At 51.1% G+C, this 21,461-nt stretch overlaps 1 protein-coding gene across 1 annotated transcript in view; it reads right to left on the bottom strand.

Annotated features, from left to right (window-relative positions):
- Positions 1-996: 996 nt before the first annotated feature.
- LOC122393199 overlaps positions 997-21,461 on the bottom strand; it is a 33,288-nt gene continuing 12,823 nt past the window's right edge. The window contains exons 2-3 of the mRNA XM_043389028.1: positions 3,406-3,630; positions 997-1,767 (exon numbers count right to left, since the gene is read on the bottom strand). Of these exons, the coding sequence (XP_043244963.1) occupies positions 1,531-1,767; positions 3,406-3,630 (462 nt within the window). The 3' untranslated portion in view covers positions 997-1,530. The remainder of the gene's footprint in view (positions 1,768-3,405; positions 3,631-21,461) is intronic.

The raw sequence follows: 21,461 nt of genomic DNA on the forward strand, positions 1-21,461 counted from the left end.
TTATGGCTAACAAATTGTGCTGATTTAATGTTACTTCGGTACCTTGGGGTAAGATGCCCCCTGTCCTGATGGGGAAAGACGCCCCCCTAAATCCGTAGGCTGTCCTTCAAGCAGCCCGTCAAATCATTTATTACATATTTGTGATGAGAGACAAAAGCCGATCTGGGACTATTGAGAGTCCGGTACGGTCGGGTGCTCCCCATGCCGGTCTCTCGGCCCACACAGCGACTTTTTGGGCGGCATCTGACTCTGAGAGTCCTCACGACGGCCTCTGTGGGCCCCATTATTGGTTCTAGGGCCCCTCACAACATCCTTTGAGGGCTCCCACGTTGGCTCCACGGGCCGCGCTGGCATCTGAGGTCCCCACGATGGGCTCGAGGGCCCTCAAGCATCATGAAGACCTATAAGGGCCCCACAGTGGTCTCCGAACGCCACCACGGAGGCTTGTTTGGCCACGCTGGACTATGATGGCCCTAACGATGACCTCTGAAGCCCCTTACGACTACTTTTGAGGGCCCTTACGATGACGTTTGGTGTCTATTGCAGGCTCGAAGGGACTACTGATTCGTTCAGGCGATTCACGTGCCTATTTATGTCACTTTTAGTGCAGGGGGCATCTTACCAAGCGCCAGGGGGCGTCTTTTCCACCCTGTGGGGTAAGATGCCCCCTTTCACTTCTTCAGGAAAATGCTTAATAGCAAAAAAGTTTTCGTATTTCAGGCACGAAAGTGTGATATTTTTGGAGAGAAATGATGTCGGCACTCGGCTTCCGTTGAAACTCCAAGTTTTAGCTTTCCGATCGTCATTTTCGAATAATATATGACATAGTCAAACCCTGGGCATCTTTCCCCACTCTCCCCTACTTAGGTACGTCTAACTTCGGAACCGTCGTGCCAATCGGCTGTCTGCCTCAGTACTTGGGATTCTTCAGGACCTGTTTACGCTACGCTCTCCAGTGTCAGTTTACCACTCGTTTTTTTTTCTGAATGTCGCTACTGCACGCTCTTAACATTTATTTTCAATACACATTCTCAGTCACCTGGACACGCTCTGGCTCCAACAGCAGATAAAATATTCCGTCACGACACACACGAAAATACAGTTGTTTAAAAGCTACTGATTAATCTTAACGTGAATGAAAAAAAAAACAGAAGAGCTGCTTATGCATCCCGTTGTCTAACAGCACATATCAAGAGCATCAAAGAAGTCACACTAAATAAATCGTACGTGCCTTACAAGCCATGCATTTCAGCATACCAAAACTGAATACTGGACAGCTCTAAGCCTCATTCTGTCTTCACAAATAGCCGACACATCAAACTCGGGCGGCTGAGATCACAGAGCAAATACAAACACACATATGTGCACACTGAGGTCCACCAAACGGAAACAGACTCGACGCCGTTTCTGAAAGATTCGTCTTTCCATAACTGCATCAGTCCACCTGCCAAGACCACGACTTTTCACCGGCTCTCGGATCGGTCTGTGATATTCCGATAGTCTTGGCAGATATTTCACCGCTGGCTTTGTTCAGGTGTTTCCTCTGGGCTCTTGGTCAGCTATCCCAGAGTCATATGAGGCCTGCTTTCTGTGCCCGCTCGGCGGTCTCAGCTTGTCCAGCTGGCGCAGCGACAGAGGCGACGTCTGGCGGAGCGACGGTGGCGACATCTCGGAAAAGGACCGGCTGGCGGTCAGTCGGCTGGCCCCGTCACCGGCGACCAGCTCGGCTGTCAGCTGCGGCTGAGACCGGTACTTGGTCTTCAGGAGCTGAAACGTGTATAAAAATAACGGGTTAGTAACTACCGTTCGTTACAATGCCTCATACAAAAAAGGACAATTTTGAAAGCGCATTCCATTAAATCAGTCTGGCACAAAACTATGGCTCTGATTACGAGCGAGCGAGCGCAGCGAGCGAAGTGAGCCTTTTCAATATAACGGAAAAATGTCAGCGGCCCGGCCCGGCCCGGCCCGGCCTGTAACGCTTTTGAGAGGCTTATATCTCAGCAACCGCTGGACCGATTGGCCTGCGGTCTTTTTTGTTGGGTAGCCTCATCCCTTCTACCCCGTAATTGACTACTTTTGATACATCTCAGTGACCGTCGTGGCACGTGCCACGTGAAAAGTCAAGGGTGTTCAAGCTGTTTTGCAAAAGTAGTGGTTTTGAGAAGCTCATATCTCAGCAGCCGCTTGGGTGATTGGCTTGCGGTAATTTTTGTAGGGTAGCAGCATCCCTTCTACCAAAAATAGGATGCTCTTGATGCATGTGGGTCACCCCCAGTGCACGTGCAAAATACAACAATAAGAGGTGTCAAATTTGTTCCCATTTTAATAGCTCGGTAATTACTGGGGCGATTTCGCTGAAACTTGGCATGCAGGTAGGCACCCACCAGACAATGTATTCCCATGTGTTGCGGTTAAGGTGCTACTGCACGTGCGCACGTGCAGGGGGCGCTTCCAGATCTCGAGAACGGCTGGGCCGATTGCGCTCAAATTTGGTACACGGTTGGGGACCAGTTAGTAGGGTGCCTTGCAAAAGTCAGTTTGGACCCCGTTCGCACGTGCACACGTGCAGAATGCCGCTTCCAGATCTCAGGAGCGGCTGGGCCGATTGTGTTCAAATTTGGTACACCGCTAGCGACCGGTTAGAAGGGTGCTTTGCGCAAGCCCGTTGGAAGTACCCTCTCGCCCTTCCGCACGTGCAGGTCTCACTGTCTCGCTCGCTCGTTCTTCGCCCAAAAGGCGTTTTACTGGTAATTAAAGTTTTGTTTGTTGGGTTAACATTAGGTCCTCTTGGTCTCTGGATTATTTTAGGGCCATGTGGTGGCAGAGTAAGAGAAATAAATTAGGGCTATGTGACTGCATTCCTGCATCTGTGCCAGTCCTTGTCGGATGGGCAGCTCACGGTTGGTCAGATCAAACAGACGCTAGAACGATTAACGGAAAGTTATGAAGCAGTAATAGACAGCAATGCATTTCCTGATTCATATAATCGGTCATCGCTCATTTAAAGACAGCAAAGTATACTTAGTATTTTTACCAATGTACAGTCTGTCTTAAAAGTACCGCGCAAAGTGGCGGTGGATCCATCAAGCCTGACCGAGAAAGGGCCTGTTTTAATTTAAGTCACCGACCAATTGACCTAGGGAATGGACAAGGATGTCAATTGCTTCGGTGACCCAAATTTAGCAGGCCCTTGCTCAGTCAGGCTCGATGGATCCACCGTCACTTTGCGCGGTACTTTTAAGACAGACTGTACAACAACCGGAAAACATATCTATCTAGTATTGTTTAAGACATGAATTTATTTGCTTCAAATTGTGAATAGAAACGTTATTGAACTCCTGTTGAAAACGATAAGGACGGCAAGAGCCAAGAGTAGGTATCCATAGTCTGTGGCCCGCCCACCATGTAGTTGCCGGAGTTTGCCGACAGATGGCTCTGACGTCCGGAGCTGGTCGAGGACAGGGTCGAGCTGGGCGAGCAGGTCTCCTCGTCGGCCAGCTCGGGCAGAGAGCTGAGCGAGGAGGCAGATGAGAGCGACATCGTGTCGGCTCTCTTCAGCGCCTCGATTGAGTCGTTCAGCGCCAGGAGTTGGCGGAACAGCGCGTCGTCCTGGTGCATCAGAGACCACTGCGAACGGAGGGGGGAGAGGGGGGTCAGCGACCACTGCAAACAGAGGGAGGGAGAGGCGTCAGCGACCACTGCAAACGGAGGGGGAAGGTCAGGGACCAGTGCGAACGGAGGGGGAGAGAGGTCAGTGACCACTGCGAACGGAGGGAGGGAGGGGGGGGGTGTCAGTGACCACTGCAAAGGGAGGGGGGAGAGGCACCACAGTCAGCGACCACTGCGAACGGAGGGGGGGGGGGAGAGACGTCAGCGATCATTGTAAACAATTGGATAGAAGTCAGCGAAGTCAGCGACCACTGAAAATAGAAGGGAGGGAGGGACCTCGGCGACCATTGTAAGCTGAAAAACGACATCACCGAACACTGGAATCGGAGAGCTGCAGAGACATCAGCGAATACTATGCAGATGAAGGGACATCACATATACCAACAAGAACAGAGGGAGGGAGGGCCGTCAGGGACCCTGGCAAACCGAAGGAGGAGCGTCAGCAAACTATAAAAAAGGGTCAGGGAGCACATCAGCCACCAAAGAAAACGGACTTCAAAACGTTTAGTGACATTAATGGTAAACCAAGCATTTAGGTTTTCATGGAGAATGCCACAATCGAATAACGAATAATATCTCGCATATTCAGCACTGTCAAAATAACTTTTATCTCCTAGACTCATGGTTGTAATTCGATTCCGTTATTGCCATTAAGATTTGGTGTCGAAAGTTGATAAGGTCATGTGTAGTTATGACTGCTAGAATGCTGACTAAAACATTGTTCTCCGAAGCTTCAAAACGAAAGTGAAAATGCATGCGAAATAAAGCGACGCGAGTGTACACAGGTTAAATGATCACCAGTCCTTCACTGTTGACAATGGCTGTAATTTTCCTCGGCGGACGATTAGGACTTTAGGGACAGTGTCTTGGAAAACAATTCGCCTTTCATTTTCCTGGTCTGTCCATTCTCACAGGCGCTCCAGTTGTGACCCATAGGTCACCGCAGTTAGTGATGCCAATTTTCCGACCGGAAGAAAATGGTCATATTAGATACACACTATGCTATCACATCGCAAAATCGCCCCATAATTCCACTCTGAAGTCTACCATCAAGGCGGAAGCCCGCAATCAACTTTATCACCGGCGAATCGACAAGTCGGTCGTGGGGCTGAGCTATTTTCACTTTTACCGATCCTCACGTCCCTGATTTCTCGTCGTTTCGCCTTGATTGCTGGCAGGACGCAGGGTTGGTCGGGGAGATGGTCGCCAATGTCCTCCCATGGCCGTCCTCTCCTCTTCCCTGTCCCTCCCGGAGAGGAGGGACAGACAGAGATCGAGAGCACGGACGGACGGACGGTGTGAAACTGGCCGACGGACCCGGACAATGGGAGTGGAACAAACGGCCGCGAGCCGGCACTGTCCGGCCAAATCACCAATAAATCTGGGAAGAGAAGTGTGCTAGTTACGGAGCGAGCGAAGCGAGCGGAGTCTTACGTAGAATAACGGAAATTTCTGAGTATGAGCGGCCGGCCGGCCGGCCGGCCGTGGTCACGCTTTTGCGAGGCTTATATCTCAGCAACCACTTGACCGATTTACATGCGGTAATTTTTGTGGGGTAGCTTCATTCCTTCTACCAAGTATTGGACTATTCCCGATGCATGTGGGTGACCCCTTATGCACGTGCCACGTGCAAAACGAAGAGGTGTCACTTTTGTAATTGTTGCAATATCTCGGTAACTACTTGGCCGATTGCGCTGAAAGTTGGCATGTAGGTAGGCACCCACTAGGCACTGCATATCCATGTGCCAGAGTTGGGGTGCTGCTGCACGTGCGCACGTGCAGGGGTCGTTTCCAGATCTCGAGAACGGCTGGACCGATGGCGCTCAAATTTGGTACATGGTTAGGGACCGGTTAGTAGGGTGCCGTGCAAAAGTCAGTTGGGACCCATTTTGCACGTGCGCACGTGCAGGGTGCCGCTTCCAGATCTCGAGAACGGCTGGGCCGATTGTGCTCAAATTTGGCACATCGCTAGAGACCGGTTAGTAGGGTGCCGTGCACAAGTCAGCCGAAGGTACCCCCTCGAAATTTCGCACGTGCAAGACTCACCCTCTCGCTCGCTCCGTTAGTCGCCCCAAAAGGCGCTATACTGGTTGGGATAGGAGGTATGCTGTACTAGGTCGAATAGCAGCGGTGGCCAGGATTATTCTCGCATGTGAAGGCTCTTTCGATCCACAAAAGCGTGTTTCACCGAATGCTTGCTTTATCTCTCTGAACAAAACTCCACATACATTCAAACTCACATGACTTCTAGACACTAGAGCATTTATCGGCTATGTTGACTTCGGTGTGCTCGCTCATGTTTTGTTGGCTAGCCAGTTGAAGGGAAAGGACCCTGAAGATGTTTAGCTGCCTTATTTTTAAGTATGTAGATATCCGTTATCTTTAATCATTTGACCCCCATTGCCGCAATGTTGCAAATGTCGGCAATTGTCAGTGTTGCTGTCTTATGCGCTAATGCAGTCTCCAAGAAACTGTGCTACTGTCCTATGCGCTAGTGCAGTCTCCAAAGCTCTGAGTTATTTTCTTATGCGTTGATGTAGTCTCCAAGAATTCGTGTTACTGTTCTATGCGCTAGTGCAGTATAATACTTTGTTTAGCTGTTCCATGCGCTGACACATGGTCTCAATTTTTGGTGGTGCTGTTTTAAGCGCTAATGGAGTCTCCAGGGCTCTGTTATTTTCTTGTGCGCTAATGTAGTCCCCGAGACTTGATGCTACTGTTCTATGCGCTAGTGCAGTCTCAGTGCTTTGTGCAGTGTTTAGCTATTTTATGCGCTGATGCAGTCTCCAAGACTCAGTGCTACTGCCCTACGCGCTAATGCAGTCTCTCCGATTTGTCGAACATATTCAAGGCTACGTATGCCACTCTTGTTTTGCGTACACAGGAAAACACCCGTCAACACACCATTGTTACCCGATTAACATGTCCCCCTGAAGGAAAACACGCCCCGGGGCCGCCTCTGCCGTCCACTGCCGCCACTCCACTGCTCCGTCCGCAGCGCGGAGCCGCCCGGCCGGGTCGGTTTCACTTGTCCGGGAGGGAAGGTGCCGGCGCGATTTATGGGTTCAGTTCCGCCGCCCCCCAGCCAGTCTAAAGTAACGTAACGAACAGCTCCATCTGCTGGGGTGTGATGTAACAGACATGTGCAGCGGTCACGCTGAGTGACTACAAAGAAGTAAGTACATTAGGTATAGGTACGGGCATAGAAACATTTCGTACGAATGTTTCCGGGACGCCTTTCCTGCTGTTCAGATGTCTTTTTAGGCGCCCAGCGCAGCCATCCGCACTACACATATTTCTCATCTGATGAGGTTGTATGGAATTTTGTAGCACCCAAATGCCTCACGTAATTCTGAAGCCAAGATGAAATTAACGCGAAGCATCTGAAACAATGCAGCAATAGCTAAAAAAAATATTCCATGACGTCTAGAATACTAAAAAGCTCATTAGAACTTCAAAATGCATAAAGATCAAACAATGATGTTTTCCAATGGAGAAATAGGACTACCGGACTGCGATACACAGGTGACAGAGACAACACCCCGGTGCTAAGTGGCTGCCTCTGGCTCCCCCACACCACTGAGTCACTGGATCATATACGTGGGTGGTAGCCGCTATCCCCGTCCCACCTCTCTCTCTCAGCAGGCCTCTCGCCACCTCAAATGGCCGCGCGAGGGCCATCGGGGCGGGCCGTGCCCGTCTCCAGCGCACCGCGCCCGCCCGGGCACTTCTCACCTCTGGCCCTGCGTACTGCCATCGTGACCCGACCGAATGACACGCGGCCGTTACCAGCCGGCTATCCGCCCACATTGCCCGCCACGATTGGTCAATTCAGCCGCTTTATTTCATTCCGTGGCGCTATATCGGCGCCTGAATGGACTTTCTCCGCGGGCATTGTGCAAACGTCGGCATCCCCCCGGGCGTTGTTGATCGGTGCTGTTTGGTCGTCACGGGCAGTGCATCATCCGCGGCCGGGGCGGGGAGGGAGGGGCGCCGGCGCAGTTTGGGCACCGGGGAGGGAGGGCGCCCGCGCGGTGTGAGCGCGGGCGTGGCACACCGTCCGTCCGCCCGGCCGCTCCATCTGTCAGCGCGGCGCCCTTTCAATCACGGCCCTCGTTGCCGCCGCGGTTTTCACGCCGGCCTGCCGGGACGAACGCTAATGGAGCTAATCTGTCCGCATCTACGGCGGCAACAAAGCCGCGCCGTGCGCCGTGCGACCCGGTGACCTGACCGATCTGGGCCGGCCGGCCTACAAAGGAGACTGGCGCGCTAACAAACGCACTCGCCGCGCACAGCCGCGCAGAGGGCCGGCCGCACATCGGTCCACGTCGACCGGCACACATCGCCAACAGGATCTGTTCAAAGCGGCCAGAGACGGCGCGCCGAGCGCCTTATCAAATCGACCCGGAACGACAAGAATACGTGTCATGTGATACACTTGATAGAAACGCCGAAGACAAAGACGAGCGCGTGAATCCGGATAAGACGCGTTGGTTCTAAGTCATGAATTTAGCCGATGGGCAGACCCGACATTCGTAAATGTAAGAGCCTTACCTACGCTTCTATTCCCGAGCAGCAGTCTCGGCTGGCCAGGCAGCGTGAGCAAGCCACTGCAATCACGAACTGTGTATCGGCACCCGTGGTGTCACGGTTCGTGATCGTGAGCTGGAGCGTGACGCCAAGGCTGCTGCAGCCGCCGCTCCGTGACGACTCTATTCTGAGTGACGATTGACGAACGCCAGTCGGGCAGAGAGTGACCCTGGTCCATGCCGTAACTTTGACGGAAGTCAAAACAGCCAAGGCTGTAGCTGTTGAACCTCGACGGGGCTCATTGTCGGACGGTTTCGACAGATGGCTGAATTTTGACGGAACAGAACGGTGGATTATTTGGCGTTGGATGCTTCATTCCAGAGGATGTGCGGGTTTCAGGGCCGAATATTTCCATGTCCATTGCGAATTTAACTGCGAATAGTGTGCTTTTAGATAGTAACGGCCGCAACGTGACGGATCGAGCAACTGATAGCCTGTGTTCCGGTAAATGTTTTGATCAAGAACCTTTCCAGAGCATGAGCATTGAGCATGATTTATAGCAGTCTTATTTCAACCACCGTCCTACTTGAGAAATGAGCTCCTGGGCTCGCTTAGCCACCAAACAAAACCAGCCAGCTGCCATTTCAGGTGATCTGGGTCATGAGAGTAATGACGAAACTCATCATCTTGTTGCACGGGTGGCGACCGAGCTGACGTTGGGCCCGCCTGTACCGGGCCTCCACCATCACTGAGGCATGAAGAGGTACCGATACACCGAGTCGGCGCCGCGTCTAGCTCCGTCCGCGGAGTGCTGCACGGCTGGGTGGCGGCGCCCGGTGGAGCGCGGCGGCGAGGCGGCGCGCCTCCCGAGCGGGTCCCCGGCCCGGTCACGGAGAGTTGACGCCGCTGATGACCGGGTAGACAAGATAATGATACGGAGACGGAGTACGGCCAAGACCCGGCAGCAGATGAACCGACACCCTGGGAGCGGCGCGCCTAAAACGGCCCGGAAGTCCCACCGTCGCCGATAGATTGAATTGGTTAAAGTGATGAATTGTTAGGAAGCCGTAATAATTATGCTTCGCTTCAATGGTTTCACATGGTTAGGCTGGATCGTTCTAACCAGATATTGAATCAATGCTGTTCGATGTTTTCTGTGAGGAGAATTACATGGATGCCTTTAACCACTTAATCGGGCTTTGAAAGCGGTAAGAAGTGACTGAAGCTTACGTGCTTTAGATTATACGCGCGTTCGACTCATGCACTTGTTCTTTTGGTAAAATCACCGGGGCGCCGGTAAACATTTGAACACTTGTTTTAGGCAAGCTCCCATTTATTACACTCGCGTTTATCGCAAGCACATAGCAAAGTATTGCAGAGATGTGTCAATAGTAGTCATATATGCAACAGGTTTCGCGTGACGTATTTAATGTAGATCACATGAGCTAACCGAAACCAAACCCAATGTCCCACATCGGTAAGAGCAGGGATAAGGATGGTGCAATAATGAATTGCAAAACTGTAACAGCTGTGTGCATGTACCGTCAGTCTAGTTTGTGACGTAAACATTAAATGTTATTGACGTTGTAAGTTTATAATTCTTAATTCATCGCTGTGCTGCAGATATTATGACGGTCGGACGACTGTAAGAAAGCATAAAGATATCCACGGGCCTCACATGAGCAAGTGTATTTCTTCATGCTTGCTACGTGCAGTGCTTTGGAGATAAGGAATTGCTCTACGTGTCCGCTGAGCTGCGGTCTCGCAAGCTAACCGGATTAACAATGGCCGGCCCAGGGAGTGTCAAGCTGAGACATGAGGTGATCAGGTCAGGTCAGGAGGCCCCGTGCAGGACCACCACGGAGAAAAATGGCGTCACCGGGCACTGTGGCAATGAAGGGAGGGGCGTCGGAACTAGAACAGAGCGTGAAAGAGGACTAATGGGCATTACGACTGCACTGAATATGGCGAATAATGTCATGAGGAATGAGAGGGCGTCCAAACTAGAAAAGAGCGTGACAGAGGACTAATATACATTACAACTTGCACCGAATAATGCTAAGAAAAATGAGCAGCTAATCAGGGAGATGCACATCAGTTCATGCCATTGTAAGGTAGGCATGTGTTTAACTGTGTGTTACTAGCCAGGATATGTTAGAGTCACATTTGAATGAACGAAAGCATGCATGGCTGAAGACAAGGCCACAGCTTAGAGCCCCTCTTCGGCTCGCGTGTCGGGGCGTCTCCAATTAGCAGTGGCAGTGTCTGTTGTTATCCCTCTCCCCGCCGTGCGACGTGTGACGAAAATACGCGGCTCGGGCGGTCAACAGGAAGCGCCGCCACGCCGGCGCCAAAAGTAGCGCGTCCGTCGCGGCCGGCCGCACGCGCACACACTGTGCAAAGTCGCGTGATGTTTGCCCCTTCGTTTAGCGCCCGCCACGCTGCCCTGTCGCCTTATGTGTGCTGATGGCCTTGGGTGAGGTGTAGGTCGGGCACGAGAGGTAGCCTGGAGCTCACGACCTGTGAAACAGCCCCGGCTAACGAGGTGTGCAGCTCTCGAGCTGTGCAGCCACCAAGCTGACAAAGCGCCGTGCTAAGCCTGAGTTGTGGTGCCACCTAGCTGTTGTCCTAAACCTCTGAGCTGTGCAATGTGCAGCCACCGAACATGGAACGGTGCCGGTCCGGACAGCATGGCTGCAGCGGAACAGAACCAACTGACGGTCTGAATCGCCGAGGACTCCCAGCGAACTTACTCGGTGAGAACGAACAGAACTGAAGGTCTCAGTCGTTGAGAACCCCCAGTGGACTTATGCAGCGAGAACGAAAAGAGTCGACAGTCCTGTGAACTCTGAGCGAACCGGCAGCCCGCCTCGGCGCGTTAACGGCGCACGCCACCAGCCAACAATAGATGCTCATCGCCTCTTCTCGCCAGCTCTCGCTGAAAATACATAAGGAGCCGAGGACAATGGGTGAAATGTTACCACAACACAGATACCAAAAAGTGGATCCGAGATTATGTATTATGAGGAGGACCTAAAAAGAACACAGCGTTCCTATTTGGTGACTCTTGATGTGGTTTCGAATGTGAATAAATGATCGTCTAATTATGTTCGCATCAAAATGAGAGTTGTGTGCAAAGGCAAATGACTTGTCAAACCAAATCATCGTTTCGCTGCATGAAAATCAGCCTGCTCATGTTCCAAACGTAACCGTCACGTCACAGAATTTGACGGTGCGCTGTTAGTTTAGGTGATAACCTGTGACGTTCACGTAACCACAGCTCCTGAAGCACCGCGCCATGATTGTGCCACTGCAATGTCACGTCTGTTGACGGCGCAATCTATCTCTCATGAGCGTAAAACCGCTGCTTTTCAGAGCATCACCCGGCGCTCACGACTCTGCTGTCACGGCTCCCGGTGGGGCGGCGCACCGAACGACACGCGGCGCCGTGTCGACCAGAGTTCTCCTCCCGGGCAACGGAGGCCAGTCGGTGCGCCGATGGGCTTTCCACTCTTCCGGAGAGGCGACGAGCGGTTCACCGGCGGCCGAGGAAAGCCATCGTTTATCACAGCCAGCTGCCGACCGGAGAGGAGGCGCGCAGCGTGGCGCAACTCTCCGCGCGCCGCGCGCACTTGTTCACACCGGGTTCCCGTCGCTGGCGGCCGCTCACCGTCGAGCGCGACGCAGCTGAGCAAGCCGCGTCATCTGTCGTTCGCAGGACGCGCCGTGACGCTAACGGAAGATTTGTCACCGTGACGCGCTCAGCACATCACAGGGAACGTTACGTCACGCGTATCCGTCACCATTGGCGGCGACAGGCAGTGGGATAGAACACATGTCGCATCGAGTGTCTCATGGCGAAAGATTAGAGATATACGGATTGGTACTTTTTATAGCACCATGGGAATCAAGCGTTGGCCAATGCGAGGCGCAATTTTTGATACGGTGTGTGAAACACAGCTTTGATTTTGAACCGATTTTGGAAAATATCATGGGCATTGTTCCTTCTACCAAGGAAAGAATCGAAATTTAAGCTGGGATATCTTCTTCTTTTCCTCTTCATCAGCTGAACCCAACTCCTCATAAGTACCCCGTTACAGTCCTCTTCCATGTTTCGTCTGGCCGCGATTGGCGGCAGCGGCGCGGGCGTCGGAAGCGGTCACCGACGCCGTGCCGTCCATGTGGTTTGCGCCCGGCGTCCATGCGGTTTGGTCCCGGCGTCTGGTGGTCCGCTGCGGTTGTTTTTGACGACGATGACCGGTCACGGCCGGCCAGAACCACCGCTGTGGTCGGAGCGACGCGCTGCTCCAGGCTGCTGTATCGAACACCTGTCTGCTGTATCAGGAAGCGACGCTGGTAGGCTCGGTTTCGCAGCCAGAGAGGCATACAGGCCACATTGATCATTCGCACTTTTGTCGGTAAGATTAACTTTGTGAAGTAAAATCGTAAAAAAAAAATGTTTCACTTACCCCAGCTGACTAAAATCGTAATACCTCAGAGCTCAGATTGCTCAGTAAAAGACTCCCGCTCTCAACAAAGCTCGGACCAATACATTTCTATTCCACGTCGTCCAGGGAATCGATCAGAGAACTCAGCAGCTTACCTTCCGGCCCTGACCGTCCCCAACACCCGCCCGACTGCAGGCAACTTAGTTCCGAGTGACGGATCTTGGGTACAAGCCCGTGCATTGTCCCACGTTTGGTAGCGTAAGCCGCACGATACCTACCTACGTATGAATGCGGAAGGAATGGTTCACTCAGGAAACAGTTACTACGAAATCAGTTGTAGTATGACGCTTTATGTGTGAGATGGTCTGACAAATAAGGCCGCATCTATGTCTTGATCGTGGTGTTATGAAAGGCAAAAGGAAACAAAGACGTCCAAGGTGAGTAACGTGGGTAACTATCACTGCACGCTTGCGACTCAATCACTCTACCTTTTCCTTCGCTCTCATTCTCACCCCTCTCTCTCTCTCTCTCTCTCTCTCTCTCTCTCTCTCTCTCTCTCTCTCTCTCTCTCTCTCTCTCTCTCGCCTCTCCCACTGTCATCATCTCCCGCTCTTCTGCCACGTTTCCTCTCACACATGAGTGATTCTGTGAGCTCTCGGCTCGCTTCATTGCGCATGGTTCAGGCGGCGGCGCGGGCGCGGTGGACCTACATACGACACTATTCACCGCACTTTACGGCCTGGAGACCGGTACTACACCGCGCACAGACCCTGCCAGCTCGAGGCGCCTGTGACGACATCTTCACGGGGACGCTGGGGGCCGACGAGAAACCGAAAGTTGCCGCTTTTTGCGACCGATTCTCGCCAGCGAGGGAGAAAGTCCTGCGGCGCGGAGGCCGGCAGGTAGCCAGAGCGGCCCGAGGGGGGGGTGTGTAGACGGGACGGACGGATGGGATGGCATGGGGTGGGATAGGATGGGACTTGACGAGAAACGGCCAGAATGAAAGTTGCAAAAGGGACGAGACGGGACAGAGACAGGGTCGAAGCCGAAGACAGAGAAGGAGACAAAGACGAAGACCGAGACGGGATGGAGACGGGACGGAGACGGGATGGAGAGGGGACAGATACGGAGGACGGAGACGGGACGGAGACGGGAGGTAGGGTGAAACGGGAAACACACAGAAGACCATCTTGGACCGGAACAAGTACAATAGGACAGCCACTGGCAAAATGGATGAGAATTCATAAAACAAAGAAAAGAATAAGGCTCGCTAGCCCAGTCATTTCCCATGCATAAATCACTTGGCGCCGTCTAATGAGAGGTGATGACAAATAAAACACCACGGGAGTGGAGAAAACACATCTCCATATATAACCACAGAGCGGACGATTCACTCTCGCTGGGGCCGGCATGTTACGTCAGACGCCGCCGGAATACAAATGACGGGTAATTGTGACGGATTCACCTCGCCATCAAACACCGCCATAGACCGTCCACCGAGGGCGCCGTGAAATTCATCATCGCGCCTCACTCGGCGCCGAGGGGCACTCGGCTGAGTTCATCCATCTTAGTTCACTGTCGCTTTCGTTTCACACGTGCAATCGTGAACTTGACGCTGCGGTGATTTTCGGTGGTGTTGTGACGTCACGGGAGCATTGTGACGTCACTGCGGTTCCAAATGACGTCACGGTAGTCTGAGATGTGACGCGCTCGGCGGGAGACTGACTGTAAAAACACCACCACTCGCTGCTAATGGGCGTTAGCTCTGCGGTGGCTGCTGCTTGTTGGGATACGTAAATAACACGCACGGCATGAAACTGCTCACTAAAGCGAAGGAACATTGCAATATCATAAAAGCACCCTATGCATTTCATGGAGTATAAAGAAAGTGTTGCGCTAAATGCGGCAAATCGTTGACATGTTTTGCTCCCCTGATGGCGTTAACTCCTAAATAGCCCCATAAGTTGCAGGGGTTGCACATTGCTCAATGTAGTTATATTGCACAGCACACTTATACAAGCTGTGATTTGTCTTCATTTGCTTTTTAATTTAGTACCTGAGCTGTGTTTGGGACAAGCTTACATGAAGTCATCAACTGACAACTAGCTTTGTTGAGTGTAATTTTAAATGAGACGGACAGGTATATAATGCTAAGGCATGGCATAGGTATAATGTTGATAAAATAAACTGCAAAATATTATTTTTCCAAAGGGACACGCCCGTTATCTCGAAAGACAGGAGAACGCCTGAAGTCAAAAGCCCTTATTCATGATCTGTCTAAGCTGGAAAGTTCGTCATACTGTCATGAAAATTCGAATTACATTGTAAAGTATACCTACGCACTCACGTAGGTACGTAAGTAGTAGGCACGAAAACAAAATTCTTTTAAATTTATTCAACAGTGCTCCTCCATGTTTTGTGATTCTTGTCAGCAGCCATATTGCAAAAGACAATTTGTCTTATTTATTGCTTTACCCAAGGTCCTAGCATCATTTCATTATTTAGAATTGAAGGAATTGCCTAAAAAAAAAAAATCAAACTGGTCATTTTTCATCCATAATGATCCTTCTACTTCCTAACATCGGCGAAATTACAGTCTCCATAAAAAACCCGATGAATTACTAAAGAAACAAAACCATGATAAATTACGGTAACCGATTAAACAGACTGGAAAGTGGACGGAATTGACAACAAGATTGACAGTGGGTTATTAATCACCTCCTGTACTTTCGAGATAGCCCAAAGGACTCAAACAGTACGCCAGTCCTACAGGTTGAAGCAACAATGCTCGTTACGACAATGCCTGCAGGGCACTTAAATCGACGCTGAAACAATATAGACTGGCGCTTCATGCGGTTACTGACTCTCCCTTCACTGAGCGGACTATTTCCGCTCCCTTCCGCACGCAGCGGACGCTCGCCTTCCGCCCGGTGCTCCGCGGGACAGACCAGTCCCGCACCGTGTCCTCGAGAGCGCTGTCGAAACTGTATCCGAGACACGCCTCGAAGGCACGGTGTGGCGCCAGGAAGGGCACAGTGCCCCGGCGGCTCCGGACAGAGAAATATGGATCAGGTGAATGTAAGTATAATCTATCCCATCCAGAGAGAATGGAGGACCCCAGACGTTCCCCTCCGGGACAGGACAGACGGCTTTGGTCGACAAAAATAAAGTGGATAACCAATGAGGTGGTTTGAAGTGTGAAATCACATAATCATATACCACTGTCATTTTTACAATGCATGAAGCATGCTCAATGTTCGGCGTTCTTTATTCGAAGGCGCGTGCAAGAATAAATTGCAAGTACAGCCTTGACTTTGGAAGGGGTGGCAAACCTGATTGACCCGGTCCTTTATGGACAATACCGCTTGATTGGCCTAGCATTCAGCAGCAGTATAACAAGAGTTGCTAGCGTATTATCGTGATTCAATGTGCACGACATAGCTTGCACAAAACACTGAAGCGGCACTAGCCGTTCGCTCTGAGCTCGAAGCGGTTGACCCGCTCGCTCGTCCCCGACCGAGCCATGCGCGGGTCATGGACGGGAAGGTCACCTCTGCAAACTGCGTTTCTGGCGATGACGCCGGCACCAATGACGCCGCCGCCGCCGGTGCGGCGCGGCGGTCGGGCGGTAGTTCGGGGTCAGGGTAGAGCAGCGTCAGGTCGCCGGGTCGCCCTGCCACCCGACCGCTGAGCCCTGCAATGTCTTCCGGTGATTACCGCACCGGCCATGACAGAATTCCCAGCGCCCCGTGCTTGTATGTGTGTCTGCATGTGTGTAAGGAGTGTAATAGGCGGTGTCCGGCGGCGGCGCGGTGGTCAGGCACGGTGGAGGGGTAATGTAACCTCGTTCAGTGTCAGTTTTGCTTGTAGAGCGATGAAGCAGTACCGGGTGTCCATGACTTGCAGAGAAGCAGGAAGATCAGAAAGAAAAAAGCTGAACATGCCGTTTAGCAGAATGTAGCTCGAGACTGTAATGGCAGAGGAAGTCGTCGTTCTTATTAGAGAAAATTATGTATATGGTTTCAAGGAAGTTACTTAGGACGTAAGTATCACAGACCCTTCAGAGACTGTGGATTGCGGAATGCGGATTGTGGAAGAAGGCTACATATGATAGGCGAAGGCGCCCTTTTGATAAGATCGGCCGTTTATTCTCGTCTTGTAAGCATTCCAGAGTCCTTGACACTGACAAAGAAGTGTGACCTTGACTGATTTTGACGATGTCGGCCTTCATCATAAAAGTGATTTAGCACAGTCAAACACAGCCAGCCAGGACGGCTACATTCAGTCACCTGAGTGATGCAAGGAGGAAATGGCAACAGTGTGCCGCGATTTCGCCATAAAGAAACTGACGTGGCGTATGGACAATAGATAAATGACCCCGCAGGGCTGAACCGTGTTCTTAGTGGCAACGGGCGGTCACCATTGCGACTGCAATATTGAGGCATGCCTCAGTCGTTGTACCTCCCAATCTTTTCGAGCCAATCTGCATAGACGACAATGGTCATGGCTGCAAGCTCCTACCGCGAACCCACAGCGCCCTCACTACGTGCCTGCAGGGATGCAAATTTAATCACGCTCGCCATTCGTCACGTACAACTTATGGGCCTCGAAAGCGAAAGTGGCGGACGGGGCGACCCTGTATCAGTTGTATCTCTATCTCACTCGGGGGCGCGGCGTGAGGAGCGGACTGGCGTGGTCAGCCGACACGGCGCCTGCCTCAGGATAGCAGTGCCCCTCCCCGGCAGCAGTGCAGGACCATATGCCCCGTGGAGCTCGACACAGCTCCCCGGCCCGTGAACCCCCGTGGGCGACCCCCGAACCAGCGCAGACCAGCGCGGACCGGCGCAGCGGTGCGTGGTGAAATGGTCCGGCCCGTCGCCGAGCCGTCCTGTCTCCGCCTCCGGTAATGCGCCGCCACCTGCCGCCGGCTCGTGCGAGCAGAGAAACCCCTCGCTGCGCCCGCGGTGATCACTGGCGAGTGACACACAGCGGTGACCCAAGTGACCGGTGATCGGCGCTCAGTGATCGGTGACAAGCTCGTGACTCACCAGCGCGCCCGTCCAGTCCATCCCCGAACGGCCAAATGGTATTGACGCCGCATGGGCGGACAGACGCCACAAATGATACGCCCGGAGAAAGTTGTGATCGAATGAAAAAGATGATGTCAGGCTCTGTCCCCGTGCTATGGGGCTGTAAAGGCTGGTGAAACGACAAGACGATGTGTTGAACACGGACATTGGGCGATATTATATGGCTAACGAGCGTTTCTTCTGGGATCCCCTTTTGAACCGGAAGATTTCACCCCAAATAAGCTGTTAAAAAGGCAGACTTAGTTATATATCTTGAACCTAGATAGCTCACTAAAACCATGCAGTGATAGTTCCACGTCCAGAAGGTTGAGTGCGGTTATTATATCTTACAATAAGACATTCAGCGCTTTGTTTCAAGTCACAGTCTTTTTGTTTTAGTATGGAAGTACAGAACCGAGAAGCCGTTAAGTGTCAGCACTAAACCCTCACAGTTGACATGCCATTAGATCTAATGAAATAATGATTTGCTGACATCTCAGTGGTGGATCTGTGAGCACACGCATCACCCCACCCAGCGTTAACACTTTCACCAAGCTGCGAACACAGCCACTATTGTTCTCTCGTCCGGCGATCGCTACCGTATGCACACAGACAGAGTCAGTTCTGTTCAGATTAGTGTCATCGACAGCAGGTGCGGCTTTTCCGTGTTTATCTTCGCCCGGTCGACCAGCTCCTTATGCAGATTCTCCAATGGGCCGCATGCAGTGAAATTAGCGACAGCTAACTGACTAACCGTCTGACTGAACATCTGATAGCGGCGACTAATAGAAACTCGGCGCCGTCAGTCAGATTTCCTACATGGTGTCGCCACGTCCCCTGTCCGTCAACCGTCTGTGAGCTGGTCGGCAGATATTTGACGCCGCATCAGACTTATGTCTGCAGCATGACGGTGTCACTTCTCTCCGTGCGGAACGCGCAGGCTGGTGGCGCGGTTATCCTCCTATGCGGGTGTCGAAGTCTCCATGGACGCGGTTATTCCCCTGTGCTGTCGTCAAAGTCTCCACGTGTATTTACGTGGTTGCCCTCCGATGTTGGCGTCGAAGTCCCCATGAAATTACACTGCCAGGACAGAGACAGACATTGAGACAGAGCTGGGTGCCACAGGGGTGTCTACTAGAGGTGGCAAAATGTGGACCCGGGGACCCGGTCTATGGAACCGGTCTAGACCCGGATGGGTCCAGACCGGGTCCCCCAAAATATTTGGCCGGGTCCAACCGGGTCCTATCATTTCCCTGTGCTTTATGGTAAACATTAATATCTTTTATGCTTTGGCAAACATAGTCATAGTTGATGCAGTTTCCAGTTCATAAGTCCCAATTCCACTTTTGAATTTTAATATTCCAGCAGATTGGGCTACCTATTCTATAGCATACTGATACTGGTCAGTCTTGCTTCAATTTCTTATCTTGTCACCTACAACAGAATAAACAAGTTCTAAGTGCTACCAATCCAGAAAACATTTCACCAAATGTTTGTACGGATCACTTCCATTCAGTTTGCTGTACAGCACCTAACAATATTTTGAGCTGTAGAAATCAAATACCAATAACATATGTAGGTAAGTAGGTACGACTGAAATCCATTTATAAATGGACACAAATCCAATTGAAGCAAGGCTGACCAGTGGCATTCTCACCTGCCTTTTCAAAGACATTGACATACCAAAGTCACTATGCCCACTGGAAATCAGAGTTCATGTTTGATATTCAAATGCATTTCATAACTCAAACAGCTTTGAAATTATTTCTATCACGGCCAGAAGACAACTCCAGGGGCGTCGACGCGTAAGGAAAACTGGTCCGACTTTTTCTCGGGGGGCCCCCACCGGTGGGGGCCCCCAGGGGCCCCCGTGGCCGCAGCAGGGCTCCGCGGTGTATGGCAGGGCCCCAGAGGCGCAGCAGGGCCCCTGCGGTCTCTAGCAGGGCCACCCGAGCCGCAGTAGGGCCCCCGCGGTCTGCAGCAGGACACCGCCTAGTCGAAAAAGTGGTCCGACTAGTCGGAAAAGTCGGACCGGTGTCGACGTCCCTGGACAACTCATAAAACCAACATGCCCTTGCATAAATCCATAAAGCTAAAAATGAATCCAAGGCATTCTCCAATCTCCAGAAACCGTAGTATTGATCAGATTTTAGCCAACTGGCGCCGCATGGTGGCGCTAGCAGAGCGTATTATACATATTGCGCTCTACTAGCGCCATCATACGGCAGCAGCTGACAAAAAACTGAGTCAATACCAATGCCCTTCTCCAAGGCCAATGATTCCGTGTTGATGTGAAAATGGCGCATTTGAGCGTCATATATGCTATACCTTACGTACGCTAATCTACTGCATAAAGGTTACAATTTTGGAACACGTTCGGGAAGAAAGTCTCAGAACCCTTGGTATTTATTCTATGTCTAGGTACTAACAACAAAATGTAGTTTGTTTTCTACGTTAATAAATTGGCACTTAAGTCATGATCGCAACCTACTTAACCAACTTGCAGTACTTAAAAGTTTATTGCCATTACGATTTTGCAGTACTTTATCCCCAACAAAATTTTGCAGTGATTTAACGCCTGTTTTGTCCATTGCTATCGTGTCGACATTTCTGGCGAACCTCACACAGTTTTCATGTTTCTATTTTGATTTTGAATGTTTTATCGTTTGGGGCCTTTGATAGTTGACAATATTTGTAAGGACTAATGAATTTAATTCTAAAAAGGAATATCTTTTAGCAAGAGTATTAGAAAAGGTATGTATCAGTATGGTTATTGGTTATCTTGTTCCATGTTGATGTTAGGTTCTTGTTCTGACTCTGGTGAAGGCACTGGTCCATGGATCCCCAGTTCACATCATTTTTAGCAGCTGTAGTAAAAGTGGCTTAGGTTAGCATGAAATTCATTGGTCTACTTACTTCTTATATTCTTAACCTTCGCCCTGGTGGGGGGGGGCCATTTTGGCCCCCCCCCTGTGGTTTTTCAGCGATAACTCAGAAACCACTTGAGTTAGCGCCCTGAAACTTTGTATAGCTGTTTATTCAACATTTTTACATCATGTCCTGTTTTGGGGGGTTCGGGTCAGGTCAGGTCAGGTCACAAGGTCACCAAAACTGACACCACCTCTAAAAAAGTTCAAAGCTCTCTCAAAGGCACAGCTTTTATCCGATCGATGTAAAATTTACAGTACTTGAAGATGTCACCCAGCTCTACAAAATGGCTATCTCGGATTTTTTATAAATGTGACCTAAGGTCAGGTCAGGTCATCGCTGCTCCCCATTATAAGTCAATGGGAGAATCGAAAAGTAGTTGTTTTTCAGCTAAATCGGGCGTGATTGATCCTATATTTCGTTATTGAAGTGTCTTGGGTCAGCAAATCACAGCCCATGTGAAACCATTTGCTTGTGACCTCGCTGAGGTCACGCTAGGTCATCTCCCTGGTCACCAGAGGTCACCAGCGGTTTTTCTGCACTTACTTGTTATTGAATAGAGATAGAGACTCCGTTCGACGTTTATCGTGTTTGTCTCGTCAATGCGGATCGAATGATATGCAGCATGACCTATTTCGGTAAGGTCATGACCTTGACCTGAGGTCAAATTTTCAAAATGACCTTTCGAGGTCAAGCTATATATCATTCGACGCGTCTCGACGAGCCAAGCACGATGGTGCATGAATCGTTTCTCTATTTTCTCGTGAATGCATGCTATAGTTAAAAACATTTTCAACAAAATTTGCCAAGTTGA

This window comes from Amphibalanus amphitrite, unplaced genomic scaffold, assembly GCF_019059575.1.
Source record: "Amphibalanus amphitrite isolate SeventyFive unplaced genomic scaffold, NRLGWU_Aamphi_draft 000522F_arrow, whole genome shotgun sequence".
NCBI lineage: Eukaryota > Metazoa > Arthropoda > Thecostraca > Balanomorpha > Balanidae > Amphibalanus > Amphibalanus amphitrite.